The 18,087-nt window shown below is 44.2% G+C and overlaps 1 protein-coding gene across 1 annotated transcript; it reads right to left on the bottom strand.

Annotated features, from left to right (window-relative positions):
* Positions 1–13,241: 13,241 nt before the first annotated feature.
* On the bottom strand, positions 13,242–17,857 carry LOC106566607 (protein tyrosine phosphatase domain-containing protein 1). Its single transcript, XM_045693059.1, has 9 exons — positions 17,169–17,857; positions 16,497–16,662; positions 16,324–16,404; positions 16,082–16,203; positions 15,847–15,984; positions 14,692–15,734; positions 14,207–14,401; positions 13,681–13,791; positions 13,242–13,597 (listed from the first exon to the last, which is right to left on the bottom strand). Exons 1-9 carry the CDS (start codon positions 17,176–17,178, stop codon positions 13,463–13,465), a joined length of 2,001 nt encoding a protein of 666 aa, XP_045549015.1. The 5' UTR covers positions 17,179–17,857; the 3' UTR covers positions 13,242–13,462.
* Between the last annotated feature and the right edge of the window lie 230 nt (positions 17,858–18,087).

The following is an 18,087-nucleotide window of genomic DNA, read 5'->3' as shown; positions in this document are numbered from 1 at the left end:
GACAAATCAGATCTTTCCCATAATTGGGCAAAAGATCAGAATTGGGATGCCTGTGTAAACTCAGCCTATCCATAGTAGCAGGAAGTAGGGGTGCAGAGGGTTCTGCAGCACCCATTGATAATTCTGAATAATATAAAAAAAGGTCTACATTTTTTATGTCAGCACCCTCAACCCAAAACATCTTCCCGCGGCCATGAGTGTATCTGTGCCAGTGTCTCGGTCTGTCTCAGGCTGCGGTCTTCCTGCCCTCCCAGCCGGTCAGACTGACCAGTGTTCACTGCAAGGACCACTCACACATCACAAGGTCTTCCCTCTGTTCGACATCAGCATTAAAAATACTAGATACAAGTCAGAGATCCAGGGTAAAGTGTCGAGTTGAGACATTTAATATCTTAATCTATTTAGATTCTCGTTACCTGTTACTTTAACAAGCTTGTCATTTTGTCACTTGTACTCATTTTCATGGTTGTGTTTGTAATGGATTTTTGGTCTAACTTCCACACATTTCCTCCTACTTCAGTTGAGCAGGTAGAGAAATTGTTGGTATTTGAGGGCAAGACCTCAGGCATCCTTCTGGAAGGGCAGCAGCACTCTGTGATACATTTCTATAGCACTTTTTATAATCTCAAAGCACTTCAAAAGCTCAAAAAACAAATAAGCAGTTGTGTAGCTACTGAACCTTCTCCTTCACAAAGTATGGCACCCACTTGTGTGATGCCTCAACAGCTCTGGCCACCAGAAAGCTCACCACACACAGTTCAGAGTAGTAGCCAGTCGTCCTCACTACGAGCCCTCTGTCTCAGTACTGCATTCCTTTACTGCATCTCACATTCCTCTCAAGGTTCAGGTCACTCTTCAATTGATGTTTTCAAAAGTTCGGGAAACAGCAGCCAGGTGAAACAAAAAAAAGCTGGTACAGTTAGTGGTGCACGACTCCAGGATTTGGATTTGTGATTGGAGTCGACTCTTGCTCAACTCCAACTCCTGTGGTTGGAGTCATAGGAGTCTACTCTTGCTCAACTCCAACTCCTGTGGTTGGAGTCATAGGAGTCGACTCTTGCTCAACTCCAACTCCTGTGGTTGGAGTCATACGAGTCTACTCTTGCTCAACTCCAACTCCTGTGGTTGGAGTCATAGGAGTCGACTCTTGCTCAACTCCAACTCCTGTGGTTGGAGTCATAGGAGTCGACTCTTGCTCAACTCCAACTCCTGTGGTTGGAGTCATAGGAGTCGACTCTTGCTCGGATGCTCATACACACCATCTCATTTTAATTTAACCTTTATTTTATCAGGGAGTCATACTGAGACCAAGATCTATTTTACAGATGAGCCTTGAATTACATTAATTACAGAAAAAAAACATCAATATAAATATAAATACAAAATACAAGCAAAAAGAACAACATGGTCATAAAAAACAAACACATTCATCAGTAATAAGGTCCTCAATCACGTTTCTGAATTGCACAAGAGGCACCAAAATATCACATTTAAGAACATTTTGAAGATTGTTCCACAAATAAGGTGCAAGAAACCTAAAAGCTGATTTACCTAACTCAATAGAGACCAAAGGAGTTTCCGGAGTTAACCATCCCTGAGACCGGGGGTGGGAACTCATATGTCTAAAGTTTAGTAAGATGTTCCGTAAAGTCAGTGGCGTATATTCATGGACGGCAAGCGAAGCCAGGCTTCCCCCAAAAAGTTACTATTTTATGTTTTTATTTTCATCTTTCGTCTCTCTGTGTTTCATAATTTTCCTTCAGTTCGCAAGAGGCTGAATGTATCTCACAGGAGAAAGCATCCGAGCGAGTGAAACAGCGCCCCTCTGTCACTCTACATGTAGGCCATCTATCTGATACTGTCTGGTCCAAACGAGTATGACCATGTTGCCACTCTATCCTAAATTAGCCATGGATGGAGGTAGGGATTTGGTTTGATTTAATTATCTGTACTGGCCAATGATTATAATGGTTTTTCTGATCCAAGCATTTATTCATACGTTGTTGTGCCCCTGGCCTGAGAGGATGGAAGTTCAATATGTAGCTAGAGGTAGAAGGCTAATGTTAACTAGAGGACGATTCACATAGGATTCGTTTTTCCCAAACTGCCCTCTGTAATTATTATTTTTTTCTTCTCAAATTGAATTGACTCTTGATGGAAGCCTGGAGGTTTTTATTGTAGGCGTGACGATGTTTCAACGCCGTGTCTAGACGATAACAGGCTACACTGATAACTCGTGCTTGGCTGCCAAATGTATGTCTCCCCATAATATTTACATTTATGAAGTGTGCGCATAATCATTATTTTAGCGATCCATAAATGGTAGACATCCTTCCTAATAACAATGCCCCACATCCTGCTGCTTTGCGCTGCTGAACCGAATTTGCGCTTGACTGTGTTAATAGATGAGAAAGTTTTCCACAATATTTTACACACGTTTGCTCAATTTCTGGCCCATTTTCCCTATAACTCTAAACACAAAACCACAAACACAAAATGCAAAACTCTACAAATCTCTAGCAAAAGCAAACACTGCATTCAAAACTGTTTTATCTCTTAACAAAATGCTCTTTTTGCATCAAAATAACACACGCGTCATATGAATAGATCTGTCTACCAACCAACAACACAGTGATAAATATCCCATCAGTAGGTTTATGCCTTTTGCATTATCAGTGTTACACTGTAGCTGGCTGTAAAATATTGTTACAGTAATGTATACCTACTCAAATATACATAACTCAACACACACAAATGCAATACAGTAACAAAAACATTGTCATTTATTTCCAAAATGCTGTATTTTTGAATGGAACACTTTCCATGCCCAACAGGAGAAAACCAGGAGAAAACCAGGAAAAACATTCAGGAAGATCGTGTTTTCTGTAAAAAAAAATTATAATAATGAAAGTGGCTCATTCTTTCAAAACTCGAAATACAAAAACACATGCAAAATATAAGAAAAAATACATTAGGCTGCATCCTGCCTCCTATTTTGGTCTGGCCACAGCACCTTATCTACATCACAAGAGATGTTCTCTCTGGCTAAACAGCGGGGAAAGAATCTTCTGGAGTGACGGATCCAGCTGCCGAAAGCCCCCACTAACGTCACCACATGCATCCTCCATTGCCTGGAGAAGAGGCACGCGTGTGAGGGGATGGCGGTCATACACCTTCCATCTCCATGCCGAAAAAAACTCTTCAATTGCTTTTAGGAATGGAGAATATGGTGGGAGGTATAGCACAATAAATTGTTGGTGGTCGATGAACCAGTTGCGGACCAGATCAGCCCGGTGGAAACTCACGTTGTCCCAGATGACAACATACCTGGGCTGCTCTGGTCCACCCTCTGCTCGGGCTGGAATGAGGATGCCATGTAGTGTGTCCATCCCCTGATGAGAAGGGAGGTGTTGTAGGGACCAAGGTTGGCATGGTGATGGAGGAAGCCTTGCTGGCTAACGGCTGCGCACATGGTGATATTCCCTCCATGCTGTCTAGGGACATTCACAATGGCACGGTGGCCAATAATGTTCCATCCCATCCCCTTCTTTTGGCTAGGTTGAAGCCAGCCTCATCAATGTAAATATAAACATGCTGAATTGCAGCAGCATCCAGCTCCAAGACTCTCTGAAACAGACAAGACAATATGTGACATAGACCTAGAGCAGTCAATATGGTGAGGCACAATACACTGGATTACAGTACTGTAATGTGTCCATACAGTGCTGATATGATAGTAAATTCACAGTATAGTACTTTCACATATTCATAGCGCTGTTCTTTAACTCTCTCTGAGTTTTGCTCAAATGGCACCCTGTAGACCGGTTTCATCTGGATTCGGTTGCGCTGTAATACACGGTCCAATGTAGACAAGCCCACCCGGTGAATGTTATTGAATATTGTGTTGTCTGCAATTATGTGGTTGTGGATTTCTCGTAGTCTAATGGTATTGTTTGCCATCACCACCATGTTTACAATAGCGGTCTCCTGTTCTGGTGTGAACAGCCGGTGTCTTCCACCACGGCCTGGCCGTCTCTCAGTTCTGCAGAAGATCCACATATATGACATGATTGGTTACAGTAAGCTAAAATAATCTATTTTCTTTCAATATGAAATGATATTACTGTAACATTGGCCAACAATCATTGAGTAACATAGGCCTACTGATATGTTGGACTGCAGAATACTTCAGTATACATACATAAAGAGCATAGTGTAGATGGTAGGTAACTTACCGGTTGTCATTTCTGAATGTACGGATGATAGATGCAACCGTGTAGCGGCTCAGGTTGGGCTGAACTCTCTGCCCAGCCAATCTCATAGTCAATCCATGGTTGAGCACATGGTCAACCAACGTGGCCCTGATCTCATCTGAGACAACTGTCCTTCCTCGTCCTCCTCTTCCTCCACTTACTCTCACTCCTTCACCTATAGCTCTTGCTTCACCATTGACTTCCATTTTCCTCCAAAACAGGAGAGCTCATCTGTGGCCTTTTATAGTGCTAAAGCTCTGATTTCTAAGTGAACAATTCAGCAACTAGTGTTTACACCTGTGAGGAGTGGGTGTTGCCAATTGGTGTATAGAGCTTGGCATTGTGATTGGCGTTGCTTTCCAAAGGGACTAAAGAGATTTTAATTTTGAATGCTGTGCCTAATATAGAGAACTGTGTGTAGTGTTTTGCAAAAAGTGTGATATAGAATTGAAAACTGAGTGTAAAGCAGGAATTGTGCTTGCAATTTTGCAGACTTGGTTTAGAGATTTGGTACATGAGATTCAGGTTTCTGTGATTGCGTTTCAAGTTCCAATTTTAGTGTGTAAACAATTGGGAAAAACTGTAACTTGCCATTTCCAAAAAGTTAAGCGGGGATGCTGCTTTGCGATCTATTGCCTAGGACAGGGCTCTCCAACCCTGTTCGTGGAGAGCCACCAGCATTTCATTAAATAAGCTATAGGCAACACTTTTTATTGGACACTTAGGCCTAATTAAACTGATGCATTTGGCAATGTTCAACTTCAATTCACTGGCACTATAAAGAATATCTTAGCCATAATCATTGATAGCCTAATATATACTTTATTATAAACTGGGTGGTTCGAGCCCTGAATGATGATTGGCTGACAGCCGGGGTATATCAGACCGTATTCCACGGGTATGACAAAACAGGTATTTTTACTGCTGTAATTACGTTGGTAACCAGTTTATAATAGCAACAAGGCACCTCGGGGGTTTGTGATATATGCCCAATATACCATGGCTAAGGACTGTGTCCAGGCATTGCGTCCTGCATAAGAACAGCCCTTAGTCGTGGTATATTGGCCATATACCACATCTCCTCGGGCCTTATTGCATATACTTTTGGTGAATTTACGAGGCATTGCTAGATACAGATTACCAAAATATAGCCTAAGTGCACAGTTCTGACCGACTCTCTACCTGCTCTCTCTCCCTGTCCTGGTCCTCTTTCTCTTTGCTATGAAAAACGTGAATATGTGTTTGGTCTTCGGTCTGTTGCGGTCTGTAGCTCAGCCTACTCATTGATGGCCCCTACTTTAGTGAACTTGCATGTATTTCGCAAAGAAATTGCGAAATACAGCATTGCGGTAGCCTATAGCCTACATCTTTTGATTACCGATGCACGATTCTGACGTTCTGCCTGGTGGCTGACATGCCTGCCTATGCCTGGCTGTGATCCCTCCGTCTCTCGCTAGCTTGCTCTTTCGTTGCTGTGAAAGATGCGAAAGTTTGTGTTCACGAAGTAGACTACGGAAAATAGTTTCCTCCGTTGCAACAATACTGAATGTTAGGAGTCAATTCCAGCATGACACCCAGAAATGTCCGTCGACGAATCGATTCATTTGGAGTTGACTCCCCACTACTAGGTACAGTGTCCAGATGCATAATTCGAACAAAAACAATTAGCAGGCTAGCTACCCATGCCAAAAAGAGTAGCTTCAAGGACCATAATGGACCAATCTCCTCCATTTATGTGGTCAAGTTTTCACTCTAATTTGTTGTGCGTATCTACTACGGATGATAATAACCATGGATAAGATTGGATTGTTTCTTTTGGTGCTCTACTAGTATCAGGGAAACGCATGTCAGCACAATACATAGTATCTGCAGTGTTCTAGATCAATATTCTATTCTCCCCTAGATGTATTCTTTAAAATACTTTGGCCCTTGTTTAGCCAGGATATCTCATGGAATAAAAATCTATTTGTAAGAGTGTGTGGAAATGAATTGTCTCTCAGGATGGTTTACGTGTAGTCACTACGTCTCAGGACCTGTCCTTAAGAGTGTGAATGTGGAAAACTGACAGAGACAAAGGGCTCACCCTGGCAAGTCGATACTACTTACTGGGAGCCTCTCACTCCATATCCAGGTACAGCAGACATTTCCATCCATCAAGGAAACAAATAAGATAGTACATTCTGGCTCTGTATTTAAGTACTGTAGTGATGAACTGATTTACATTTCATGTCTTGTGTTTACAAAGCATTCATAATGTGGTCTTTGATTACTGAAGCATTTTGGCCTCAGTGGAAGCAGTGGATATGAAGGATGTCCTGAAGGCCTACTCTTTCAACTCCCGTGCAACACTCCTCCCTGTGGGAGGACTTCACAGGTTCTACAGCAGTTCGCACCAGTCACTGAAATGTCTACATATTTACGAGCAGTGGTGTAAAGTACTTAAGTAAAAATACTTTTAAGTATTACTTAAGTCGTTTTTGTACCTGTACCTTTCTATTTATATTTTTGACAACTTTTACTCCACTACATTCCGAAAGATTGATTTCCAAGATGGCGTAGCAGTCAGACGTCTTTGTCTTTGTCCTGTCGTGTCCCTTGTATATAACTTTTTATATATTTTTCTTCGCATATCTTTTTAAAATATTTTCCTAAACCTCAACTTCTAAATACTCTCCTGCAACCCGCCTCACCCAATGTGGCATGGATCATTATTTTTTTTTTAAAGTATTTCTATTTACTTCGGATCTGGAATCCCTCAACTGAAGCTAGCCAGCTATCAGTCAGCAAACCACTGCTAGCGGTCATCAGCTAACCTTTAGCTCGGAAAGCTCTTGCCAGTTCGTACAACGTGACTCAAACCAGAGCATAACGGACTTATTTTTCTCTCCATATCCCCGGATTCCTATCGCAAACTCTGAACCTTTTCATCTGGATCTTCGCAACTAGCTAACCGCAATCCCAGGTGACTACTCCTGGCTAACGTTTCCATCCCGGAGCAAGCACCAATTAGCCTGAAGCTAGCCTGGCTAGGGCTCCTGGGCTACCACCGAAGCCCACTCCTGGGCTAGAATATCCGGACCCCTTCTGTTGCCAGTACGGGGCACGGAACCCCGCCGATCCTCTACGACTGGAATATTGACAATCTGCCCGAGGATTCCAACAGGCCCCTCAGGCGTGACGTCCGCTGAAGGACCATTCTGCTAACCGCGGCCTGCTAGCTATCTAGAGCTACTTGGAACCCTGCTAATCCACGACTGGTCTATCGACATCACCGCACGAGGAGGCAAAAACAGACTTTCCTCCATCGCAACGTCCCCCAAAGGCCCTTCTGCTAACTTGCTAGCCCCGGTCTGCTAACTGCTAGCTTGCTAGCCCCGGTCTGCTAACTGCTAGCTTGCTAGCCCCAGTCTGCTAACTGCTAGCTTGCTAGCCCCAGTCTGCTAACTGCTAGCTTGTTAGCCCCAGTCTGCTAACTGCTAGCTTGTTAGCCCCAGTCTGCTAACTGTCTGAATCGCCATGTCCCCAGCCAGCCCAACCACTCACTGGACCCATATGATCACTTGGCTTCGCATGCCTCTCTCTAATATCAATATGCCTCGTCCATTACTGTCCTGGTTAGTGATTACTGTCTTATTTCATTGTAGAGCCTCTAGCCCTGCTCAGTATGCCTTAACCAACCATGTTGTTCCACCTCCTACATATGCGATGACATCACCTGGTTTAAACATCTCTAGAGACTATATCTCTCTCATCATTACTCAATGCCTAGGTTTAACTCCAATGTACTCACATCCTACCTTACCTTTGTCTGTACACTATGCCTTGAATCTATGCTATTGTGCCTAGAAACCTGCTCCTTTTACTCTCTGTTCCGAACGTGCTAGACGGCCAGTTCGTATAGCCTTTAGCCGTACCCTTATCCTACTTCTCCTCTGTTCCTCTGGTGATGTAGAGGCTAATCCAGGTCCTGCAGTGCCTAGCTCCACTCCCCAGGTGCTCTCATTTGTTGACATATGTAACCATAAAAGCCTTGGTTTCATGCATGTTAACATTAGAAGCCTACTCCCTAAGTTTGTTTTACTCACTGCTTTAGCACACTCTGCCAACCCGGATGTCTTAGCCGTGTCTGAATCCCGGCTTAGGAAAACCACCAAAACCCCTGAAATCTCCATCCCTAAATATAACATTTTCCTCCAAGATAGAACTGCCAAAGGGGGCGGTGTTGCAATCTAGTGCAAAGATAGTAAGACAGAACTCTGCAGGCTATCCAGGTCTGTACCCAAACAATTTGAGCTTCTACTTCTAAAAATGCAGAAAATTTCCAGAAACAAGTCTCTCACCATTGCTGCTTGCTATAGACCACCCTCTGCTCCCAGCTGTGCCCTCGACACCATATATGAATTGATTGCCTCCCATCTATCTTCTGAGCTCGTGCTACTAGGTGACCTAAACTGGGATATGCTTAACACCCCGGCCATCCTACAATCTAAGCTTGATGCCCTCAATCTCACACAAATGATCAATGAACCTACCAGGTACAACCCCAAATCCGTAAACACGGGCACCCTCATAGATATCATCCTAACTAACTCGCCCTCCAAATACACCTCTGCGGTTTTCAATCAAGATCTCAGCGATCACTGCCTCATTGCCTGCATCCATAATGTGTCTGCGATCAAACGACCACCCCTCATCACTGTCAAACGCTCCCTAAAATATTTCTGCGAGCAGGCCTTTCTAATCGACGTGGCCCAGGTATCCTGGAATGACATTGACCTCATCCCGTCAGTAGAGGATGCCTGGTTATTCTTTAAAAGTGCCTTCCTCACCATCTTAAACAAGCATGCTCCATTCAAAAAAATTTGAACCAGGAATAGATATAGTCCTTGGTTCACTCCAGATCTGTCTGCCCATGACCAGCACAAAAACATCCTGTGGCGTTCTGCATTAGCATCGAATAGCCCCTGTGATATGCAACTTTTCAGGGAAGTTAGGAACAAATATACACAGGCAGTTTGAAAAAGCTAGCCTTAGCTTTCCTAACAGAAATTTGCATCCTGTAGTACAAACTCAAAAAAGTTCTGGGACACTGTAAAGTCCATGGAGAATAAGACCACCTCCTCCCAACTGCCCACTGCTCTGAGGCTAGGAAACACTGTTACCACCGATAAATCCACTATAATTGAGAATTTCAATAAGCATTTCTCTACGGCTGACCATGCTTTCCACCTGGCTACCCCTACCCCGGTCAACTGCCCAGCACCCTCCACAGCAACCTGCCCAAGCCCCCAAAATCTGGACCCCTACAAATCAGCCGGGCTAGACAATCTGGACCCTCTCTTTCTAAAATTATCTGCCGAAATTGTTGCAACCCCTATTTCTAGCCTGTTCAACCTCTCTTTCGTATCGTCTGAGATTCCCAAAGATTGGAAAGCTGCCGCGGTCATCCCCCTCTTCAAAGGGGGTGAAACTCTAGACCCAAACTGCTACAGACCTATATCTATCCTACCCTGTCTTTCTAAGGTATTCGAAAACCAAGTTAACAAACAGATTACCGATCATTTCGAATCCCACCGTACCTTCTCCGCTATGCAATCTGGTTTCAGAGCTGGTCATGGGTGCACCTCAGCCACGCTCAAGGTCATAAACGATATCATAACCGCCATCGACAAGAGACATTACTGTGCAGCCGTATTCATCGACCTGGTCAAGGCTTTTGACTCTGTCAATCACCACATTCTTATTGGCAGACTTGACAGCCTTGGTTTCTCAAATGATTACCTTGCCTGGATTACCAACTACTTCTCTGATAGAGTTCAGTGTTTCAAATCGGAGGGCCTGTTGTCCGGACCTCTGGCAGTCTCTATGGGTTCAATTCTCTGGCCGACTCTCTTCTCTGTATACATCAATGATGTCGCTCTTGCTGCTGGTGATTCTCTGATCCACCTCTACACAGACGACACCATTCTGTATACTTCTGGCCCCTCTTTGGACACTGTGTTAACTAACCTCTAGACAAGCTTCAATGCCATACAACTCTCCTTCTATGGCCTCCAACTGCTCTTAAATGCAAGTAAAACTAAATGCATGCTATTCAATCGATCACTGCCCGCCTGTCCAGCGTCACTACTCTGGACGGCTCTGACTTAGAATACGTGGACAACTACAAATACCTAGGTGTCTGGTTAGACTGTAAACTCTCCTTCCAGACTCACATTAAGCATCTCCAATCCAAAATTAAATCTAGAATCGGCTTCCTATATCGCAACAAAGCATCCTTCACTCATGCTGCCAAACATACCCTCGTAAAACTGACCATCCTACCGATCCTCGACTTCGGCGATGTCATCTATAAAATAGCCTCCAACACTCTACTCAACCAATTGGATGCAGTCTATCACAGTGCCATCCGTTTTGTCACCAAAGCCCCATACACTACCCACCACTGCGACCTGTGCGCTCTCGTTAGTTGGCCCTCGCTTCATACTCGTCGCCAAACCCACTGGCTACAGGTTATCTACAAGTCTCTGCTAGGTAAAGCCCCGCCTTATCTGAGCTCACTGGTCACCTTAGCAGCACCCACTCGTAGCAAGCGCTCCAGCAGGTATAGCTCACTGGTCACCCCCAAAGCCAATTCCTCCTTTGGTCGCCTTTCCTTCCAGTTCTCTGCTGCCAATGACTGGAACGAGCTGCAAAAATCACTGAAGCTGGAGACTCATATCTCCCTCACTAGCTTTAAGCACCAGTTGTCAGAGCAGCTCACAGATCACTGCACATAGCTCATCTGTAAATAGCTCATCCAATCTACCTCATCCCCATACTGCATTTATTTATTTATTTTGCTCCTTTGCATCCCAGTATCTACTTGCACAGTCATCTTCTGCACATTCTACCATTCCACTGTTTAATTGCTATATTGTAATTACTTCGCCACCATGGCCTATTTATTGCCTTACCTCGCTTATCCTACCTCATTTGTACATGCTGTATATAGATTTTTCTACTGTATTATTGATTGTATGTTTGTTTATTCCATGTGTAACTCTGTGTTGTTGTATGTGTCAAACTGCTTTGCTTTATCTTGGCCAGGTCGCAGTTGCAAATGAGAACTTGTTCTCAACTAGCCTACCTGGTTAAATAAAGGTTAAATAAATAAATAAAAACTTCCGACTTCAACTGTATCTTTACTTTTACTCAAGTATGAAAATTGGGTATTTTTTACACCACTGTTTTACGAGTAGTTTAATCACTGCTATTGTGCCTGCTTTATAAACCATTTGTTTATGCAACTGACATTGTAATCAATAACTAATGCATAACTAAACAACTATGCCATTATGTTAAGCCTGCCCATGCAAGAATGAATGGGAAAACCATTGCAGTTTACCGTGCTATGATACTTTATTTTTGTGTAATACCACATTTCTGTACAGGGATGGTGATAGTCACTGAGCTGGCTTTACGTGGAGATGAAGTATTTAAATGAATGTCTTGGATGTTACATGTTCAATATAACTACAAGTCTTTAAGGCATATACTGTAACAAATACTCCACCTTGATCTGCTTAACAAAACCAAACTGACACTTTAATTTTAAACTCTGAAATAAACTGCATTTTCTTGGGACTGCATTGTAACTGTTCAATATTGAAGTAAACAAGTCATATTTTATATACAATACACTTAAAGTACAATATGTGATGACAAAATAACAAAAACTGTGGATTCAAAACAACCCAAACTGCGCAGGAAGGCACAACATAGAAAAAGTATGTGAACACTTTGGAATTATCTGGATTTCTGCATAAATTGGTCATACAATTAGATCTGATCTTCATCTAATTCACAACAACAGACAAACACAGTCTGCTTAAACTAATAACACAAATTATATTGAATACATCATTTAAACATTCACAGTCTAGGCTGGGAAAAGTATGTGAACCCCTAGGCTAATGACTTCTCCAAAAGCTATTTGGAGTCCAGGAGTCCAATCAATGAGACGAGATTGGAGATGTTGGTTAGAGCTGCCTTGCCCTATAAAAACACTCGCAAAATTTGAGTTAGCTACTCACAAGAAGCATTGCCTGATGTGAACCATGCCTCGAACAAAAGAGATCTCAGAAGATTTAAGATTAAGAATTGTTGACTTGCATAAAGCTGAAAAGGGTTACAAAAGAATCTCTAAAAGCCTTGATGTTCATCAGTCCACGGTAAGACAAATTGTCTGTAAATGGAGAAAGTTCAGCACTGTAGCTACTCTCCCTAGGAGTGTCCTGCGCAGAATGCTCAATGAGGTTAAGAAGAATCCTAGTGTCAGCTAAAGACTTACAGAAATCTCTGGAACATGCTAACATCTCTGTTGACGAGTCTACAATACGTAAAACACTAAACAAGAATGGTGTTCATGGGAGGACACCACGGAAGAAGCCACTGCTGTCCAAAAAAAACATTGCTGCACGTCTGAAGTTCGCAAAAGAGCATCTGGATGTTCCACAGCGCTACTGGCCTGGACAGCTTGCTATCATCGACGGAAAGTTCAGCAAGACATTTTGTAGGAGAATGTAAGGCTATCTGTCCGCCAATTGAAGCTCAACAGAAGTTGGGTGATGCAACAGGACAACAACCTAAAACACAGAAGTAAATCAACAACAGAATGGCTTCAACAGAAGAAAATATGCCTTGTGGAGAGGCCCAGTCAGAGTCCTGACCTCAACCCAATTGAGATGCTGTGGCATGACCTCAAGAGAGCAGTTCACACCAGACATCCCAAGAATATTGCTGAACTGAAACAGTTTTGTAAAGAGGAATGGTCCAAAATTCTCCTCCTGACCGTTGTGCAGGTCTGATGCGCAACTACAGAAAACGTTTGCTTGAAATTAATGCTGCCAAAGGAGGGTCAACCAGTTATTAAATCCAATGGTTAAAATACTTTTCCCACCCTGCACTGCGAATGTTTACACGGTGTGTGTTCAATAAAGACATGAAAACGTATAATTTTTTGTGTTATTAGTTTAAGCAGACTGTGTTTGTCTATTGTTGTAACCTAGATGAAGATCAGATCAAATTGTATGACCAATTGATGCAGAAGTCCAGGTAATTCCAAAGGGTTCACATACTTTTTCTTGCCACTGTATATGGCTGTTTAATATATAACAAGTCTCTACATAGGGACAGTCTGGAACAGAATCCAGCAGAATCCAGCAGGGCTATGGGGTCAGCATAATAGGGCCGGGAGGCATAAATGCTACCTCATCCTCCTCTATGGCTATAAACCTCATGTCATGTAGGACCAGCCTTAGGATCTCTGTCATGGCCGGATACACCGCTGAGCATTTTCCCATCTGTGAAGAGTCAAAACAGCTGTTTATACCCCTTTAAACTACTGTGGTTAAAAGGGAGAACGCTACATCATCTAGTATTCTACCTTGGTGAAAGCCTTGATGGTGCGCTCCAGGAAAGCAGCCTCCACCTCTTCTGGTATTGTGAGAACATGAGCCATACAGTCCAGAATGCACATCAACATCTCCCTGGGAGCCTGGAGGGGATGTGGTCAAATAGAATACAGCTTTATTGTTCAACAAAAATGTGTCTTGTGTCTTTTCCAACACCCCAGAAACTGTGGGCCATTTGTGGGGAGCAATTATGGGGGGTTTAAGTGCCTCGCTCAAGGGCACAAGGTAGGAGATGGTACATGGGATCAGAGACCAACAGCCTTCCAGCTGCAGGTTCGGTTCGATTCCCATTTTTGTGTTGCCTGGCCCGGGGCTTTCGGCTGCTCTAACCTCTAGGCAACTGCTTCACCCAAATGAATAGGTTAACTGACCAGAAGTAGTCAGTAGATTCACATAGTATTTAGTAAGTCCAAGTTTTCTGTGCTAGATCTATCATGTACAGTAGGATTGGGCCCAGAGTGAGAAGCCCTGATGTGGCCTACAATAAGTGCTGCTGACCTGGTCCAGTGGTTTGAAGACAGCCTCTGGGTTTGCAGGATCACTGTCGTTAAGGTCCAGTTTCTGTACATCTCTGACAGAGATGACTGGCTCCTTCAGCTGCTCCAGCCAGGTCCACATCAGCCCAGAGAGCACAAATGGATCCTTCTCCAATGTACACAGCCTCTCCCAAGCCCCTCCCGTGTTTAACCCGGACTGAAAACAGATACAAAATAGACAATCATTGCCGCCCAAGCACACAAAAGGCCTACTGGCGTTAACCTAATGGCACTGCAGTATCAAAAAGGAAAATCAAACCTATATGAATTTCCTTTATGTACAAATGTAGTTGTCAGATAAGGTTCAGGTATACATTATTTGTCAATTGTGCTATGTTACTCTATAAGTACCATTACACATCTAATAATATTTCAGGAAATAGAGATATTGGTATATTGTATGGACAGTATTAAAAAAACCGATGTGATTAAATATCGAGTTCCTACCTGCCAGGCGTGGAGTCTCTCCCTGTGTTCCTCCTCTCCATCCAGCTCCAGATCCACAGCCAGGGCCTGGGCCACCAGCACCCGCCTGGCCTCCTTGGACAGCTCTGTCTGGATGGTGATGAAGGGCACCTCTGACTCCTCAGTCTGAAACACCTGGGACACATTCCCATTGTTCGCTAAATTCTCCCTCTGCTTCTTCCTCCACCTAAACAACATGCTGCCAAATGTTTTCTGCTTAGGGTGGCACTCAGACTTGCTGCTCTGGCAGGCTTTCTGCCTCTTCTTTAGGAGTGGGGATCCCTCCGCCAGGCTCTTCTGCTCCCAGAGGGACCCATGGGGGAAGGATCCATTTTGGGAGCTGTATGTGGTGGTGACGGGGCTGGCCGTGGCCAGGGTTCTATACAGGGAGTTCAGGGAGGGAGAACAGGCCACAGGCATGTTGCTAGCGGACAGAAAGTTGGAGAGAGGTTGGGTCAGCAGGTGAAGCTCAGAGCCTAGCCTCTGCACGTCCGACTCGCTGTAGCTCAGGCTCTTGCGGTGGTAGAAGAGGGCTGGTTCGTTGGCGTGTCGGTGTTTGGTTGGGGGTCCTGGTAAGCGGGGCCGGTCCCCCATGCTGCCTCCCCCGAAGCTACCCTTGGTGAAGCCAAAGTCGTAGTAGCGCTCAAACTCCACCTCCTCTTCGGCGGTCATGTCATTCACGTCCAGCATGTCCTCCTCGATAACCTGACGGTGCTCAGCGATGTCCAGAAGCAGCTTGCAGATCACATGGATGATCTTGGGCAGGTGCCTGAGCTCCCGGCGCTCATAGCCGTGCAGCATGTGTCTCTGGCGGGTCAGGAACTGGGACAGGGTGACTGGGTTAGTTCTGGGCTCAGCGTAGGAGAAAATACTCCTGATGGGGACCAAGAACTGGGCAAACTCCCGCACACAATACAGCTGACCTCTGGTCTGGATGGAGTTGGGACGTTTAGAACGTACAAACACGATGGCCTGGTCAGCGGTCATCCTGGTGGCGAAGACCAGGTAACACGCTAACAACACACCTGAGAGAAGACACAGGCAAAACCATCAGCGTTAGGGTCAGTCGTGACCACAAAGCATAGTCATTTTGATTACTGTGACTGTCATAAACTTTTTTGTCCTATACTACATTACCTGTTCTTCCCAGACCAGCATGACAGTGGACAGACATTTTCCCCTCCTGCATCGCAAAGGACATGACTTTCACCATGTCCAGGATGGATGTGAGGGAGGCCACCCCATAGTCATTCCATCCAAAGTTATAGAAATATACTGGAGTATAAGAACAGTCGTTATTTAACCATTCTCATGCTGTTTGCCTTTGGCTTCTTTAGTTTTAGTCATTGTAGAGAAATAGTCATAAACTTACTGTCATTCTCCATGAACACCTCAGGTCGGTAGGAGAATCCACTCTCTGGTTCCAGTGTGTTGGGACCACAGCTGGCGTGTTCCCCTGGTCTCTGCAGGTTTATCACCGTCTTTAGGCCACATCTACACGCGCACACACACACACACACACAGAATTAGGAATCTATTATTTTATTTTTACTAGCTGTATTGAACTGATTTATGAGGACAGTAAACCCTGAAATAGTAAATCTATTAAATTACCTTTTAAATTGGTCAATGATGTTGTACTTTTCTATTAATGCAGTAGAGGGCCTGGCCATGGCAAGTAGGTTCTCTGTGACCCTGAAAAAAAGGCATGCTTCTACATAAAATCCATGGGTATAATCCACTTACGTTCAACATACACATTTTCATAGAGCCTTTCTGATTCCTACCAGGAGGAGTAGAGGCCTTTGATGGCCTGCTTGTCCTCACTCCAGCGGTCAGGGTCCTCATACTTGCAGTTCAGACCTCCACACCCTATGGAGCACTGTGTGGGTCCAGGTATGACGTGACGCATCACCTCCCCGACCAACGTGTAATTCGCCCGGGGGGTCCTGACTAGGAGACACAGGGAGGATTGGGGGTTTTATAGGAGAGATGAGGGGTGATATCAAGGGTGGTGGGATGGTGGTGTTTGTAGAATATCGTCCTCTGTCACTTCAACCATCTGACCTCAGCAGTTTCCGCTCAGAAATATATTTTATGTTGCAGTCTGCTTGTGAAGACATTTTGGAAAGAACTGATACTTCAATGGACTACCATACCGGTAAAGCATACACTAGCATACACTACATTTTCAACATCTGTGATTGGATTAGCACATTGTAAATAAGTAGTGTCAAGCTTAACTATGAGGTGTTCACAATGTAAAGAAGTAGTGTCAAGCTTAACTATGAGGTGTTCAGCCATTTACAGCTAGCTAATCTGTCTGGCACACTCCACCACACGTAACCGAATTACTGTAAAAATAGCAACACAAAAACCTATTTCAACTTCTCATACATACTGAACAATTTGTTTTGTTAATAGTATATATTATCCTCTATGATATAGTATAGGCATACCTGACTCCATGAAGCGGTAGGGGACTCCACTGCTTGTCTGAGGGTGGAGTACTAGAGGACGGAATACTCAGGCAGACATCCACTGCCATGGCAGTGCCTTGGCATGCACCACACACACACACACACACACACACACACAGTCTAAGATAAAAACCTAATCACATTAACAAAGTAACAGCAACCTCAAAATAGTAAAATCAAGTATCCTCAGCACTTACACCTGTAGCAACAAGGATGTGGAGCTAGTGATCGTCAGCATCTTCAGACATGAACCTAAAACGACTCCACATGCCCACGTTGGACCACAGACAGCAGTCTGCTCAGATGCTTTAAATCTAAGCTTTAGTTGTCCTGCACCACCACGGGTCTTCAGTTAATCAGCCTGGATTATCTCTGCAAATTAGGGTTTGCCAACGACACCATCCACTGCATTCGTTATGCTCCTCTCTGGACTGGCAGTGCCATGTATCTCACCAGGAACAGGTATTTTGATCCATGGGAATACAGCATCCTGGGCTGCCTACGTTGAGAGGAGTCTGAGAAAGGAGGACCATCAGCGGTGTAGGTTGAACCGTGGCATGGCTCTGGACGTTAAGACACCTCCCTGGACGCTCCTCTTCTCTCCTCCTTAGTCATGTACTGTACCTCCCTCAGGAGGAAGAGCAGTAGGTCTATTCCTGACTCCTGGATTAACCCACTAATCTCATTACTGTACAAATAGGTTCAACAGGCAAAAGCCCCAGTGGCCACTCCACCTCACAATAGAGCAAAAATGACTGGTCATCTCTGACCATGTAGATTTTAACTCCGTTCAGTTCATAACCACACCAAGATAACACTCGTTAGTCATTTCATTACGATCTCCGGATCAATTATCCAGAGACATCATGTGATCAGAAATCAATACATCCAATGTATA

Source organism: Salmo salar, chromosome ssa13, assembly GCF_905237065.1.
Source record: "Salmo salar chromosome ssa13, Ssal_v3.1, whole genome shotgun sequence".
Taxonomy (NCBI): domain Eukaryota; kingdom Metazoa; phylum Chordata; class Actinopteri; order Salmoniformes; family Salmonidae; genus Salmo; species Salmo salar.
This window is presented reverse-complemented; position numbering and strand designations above follow the sequence as displayed.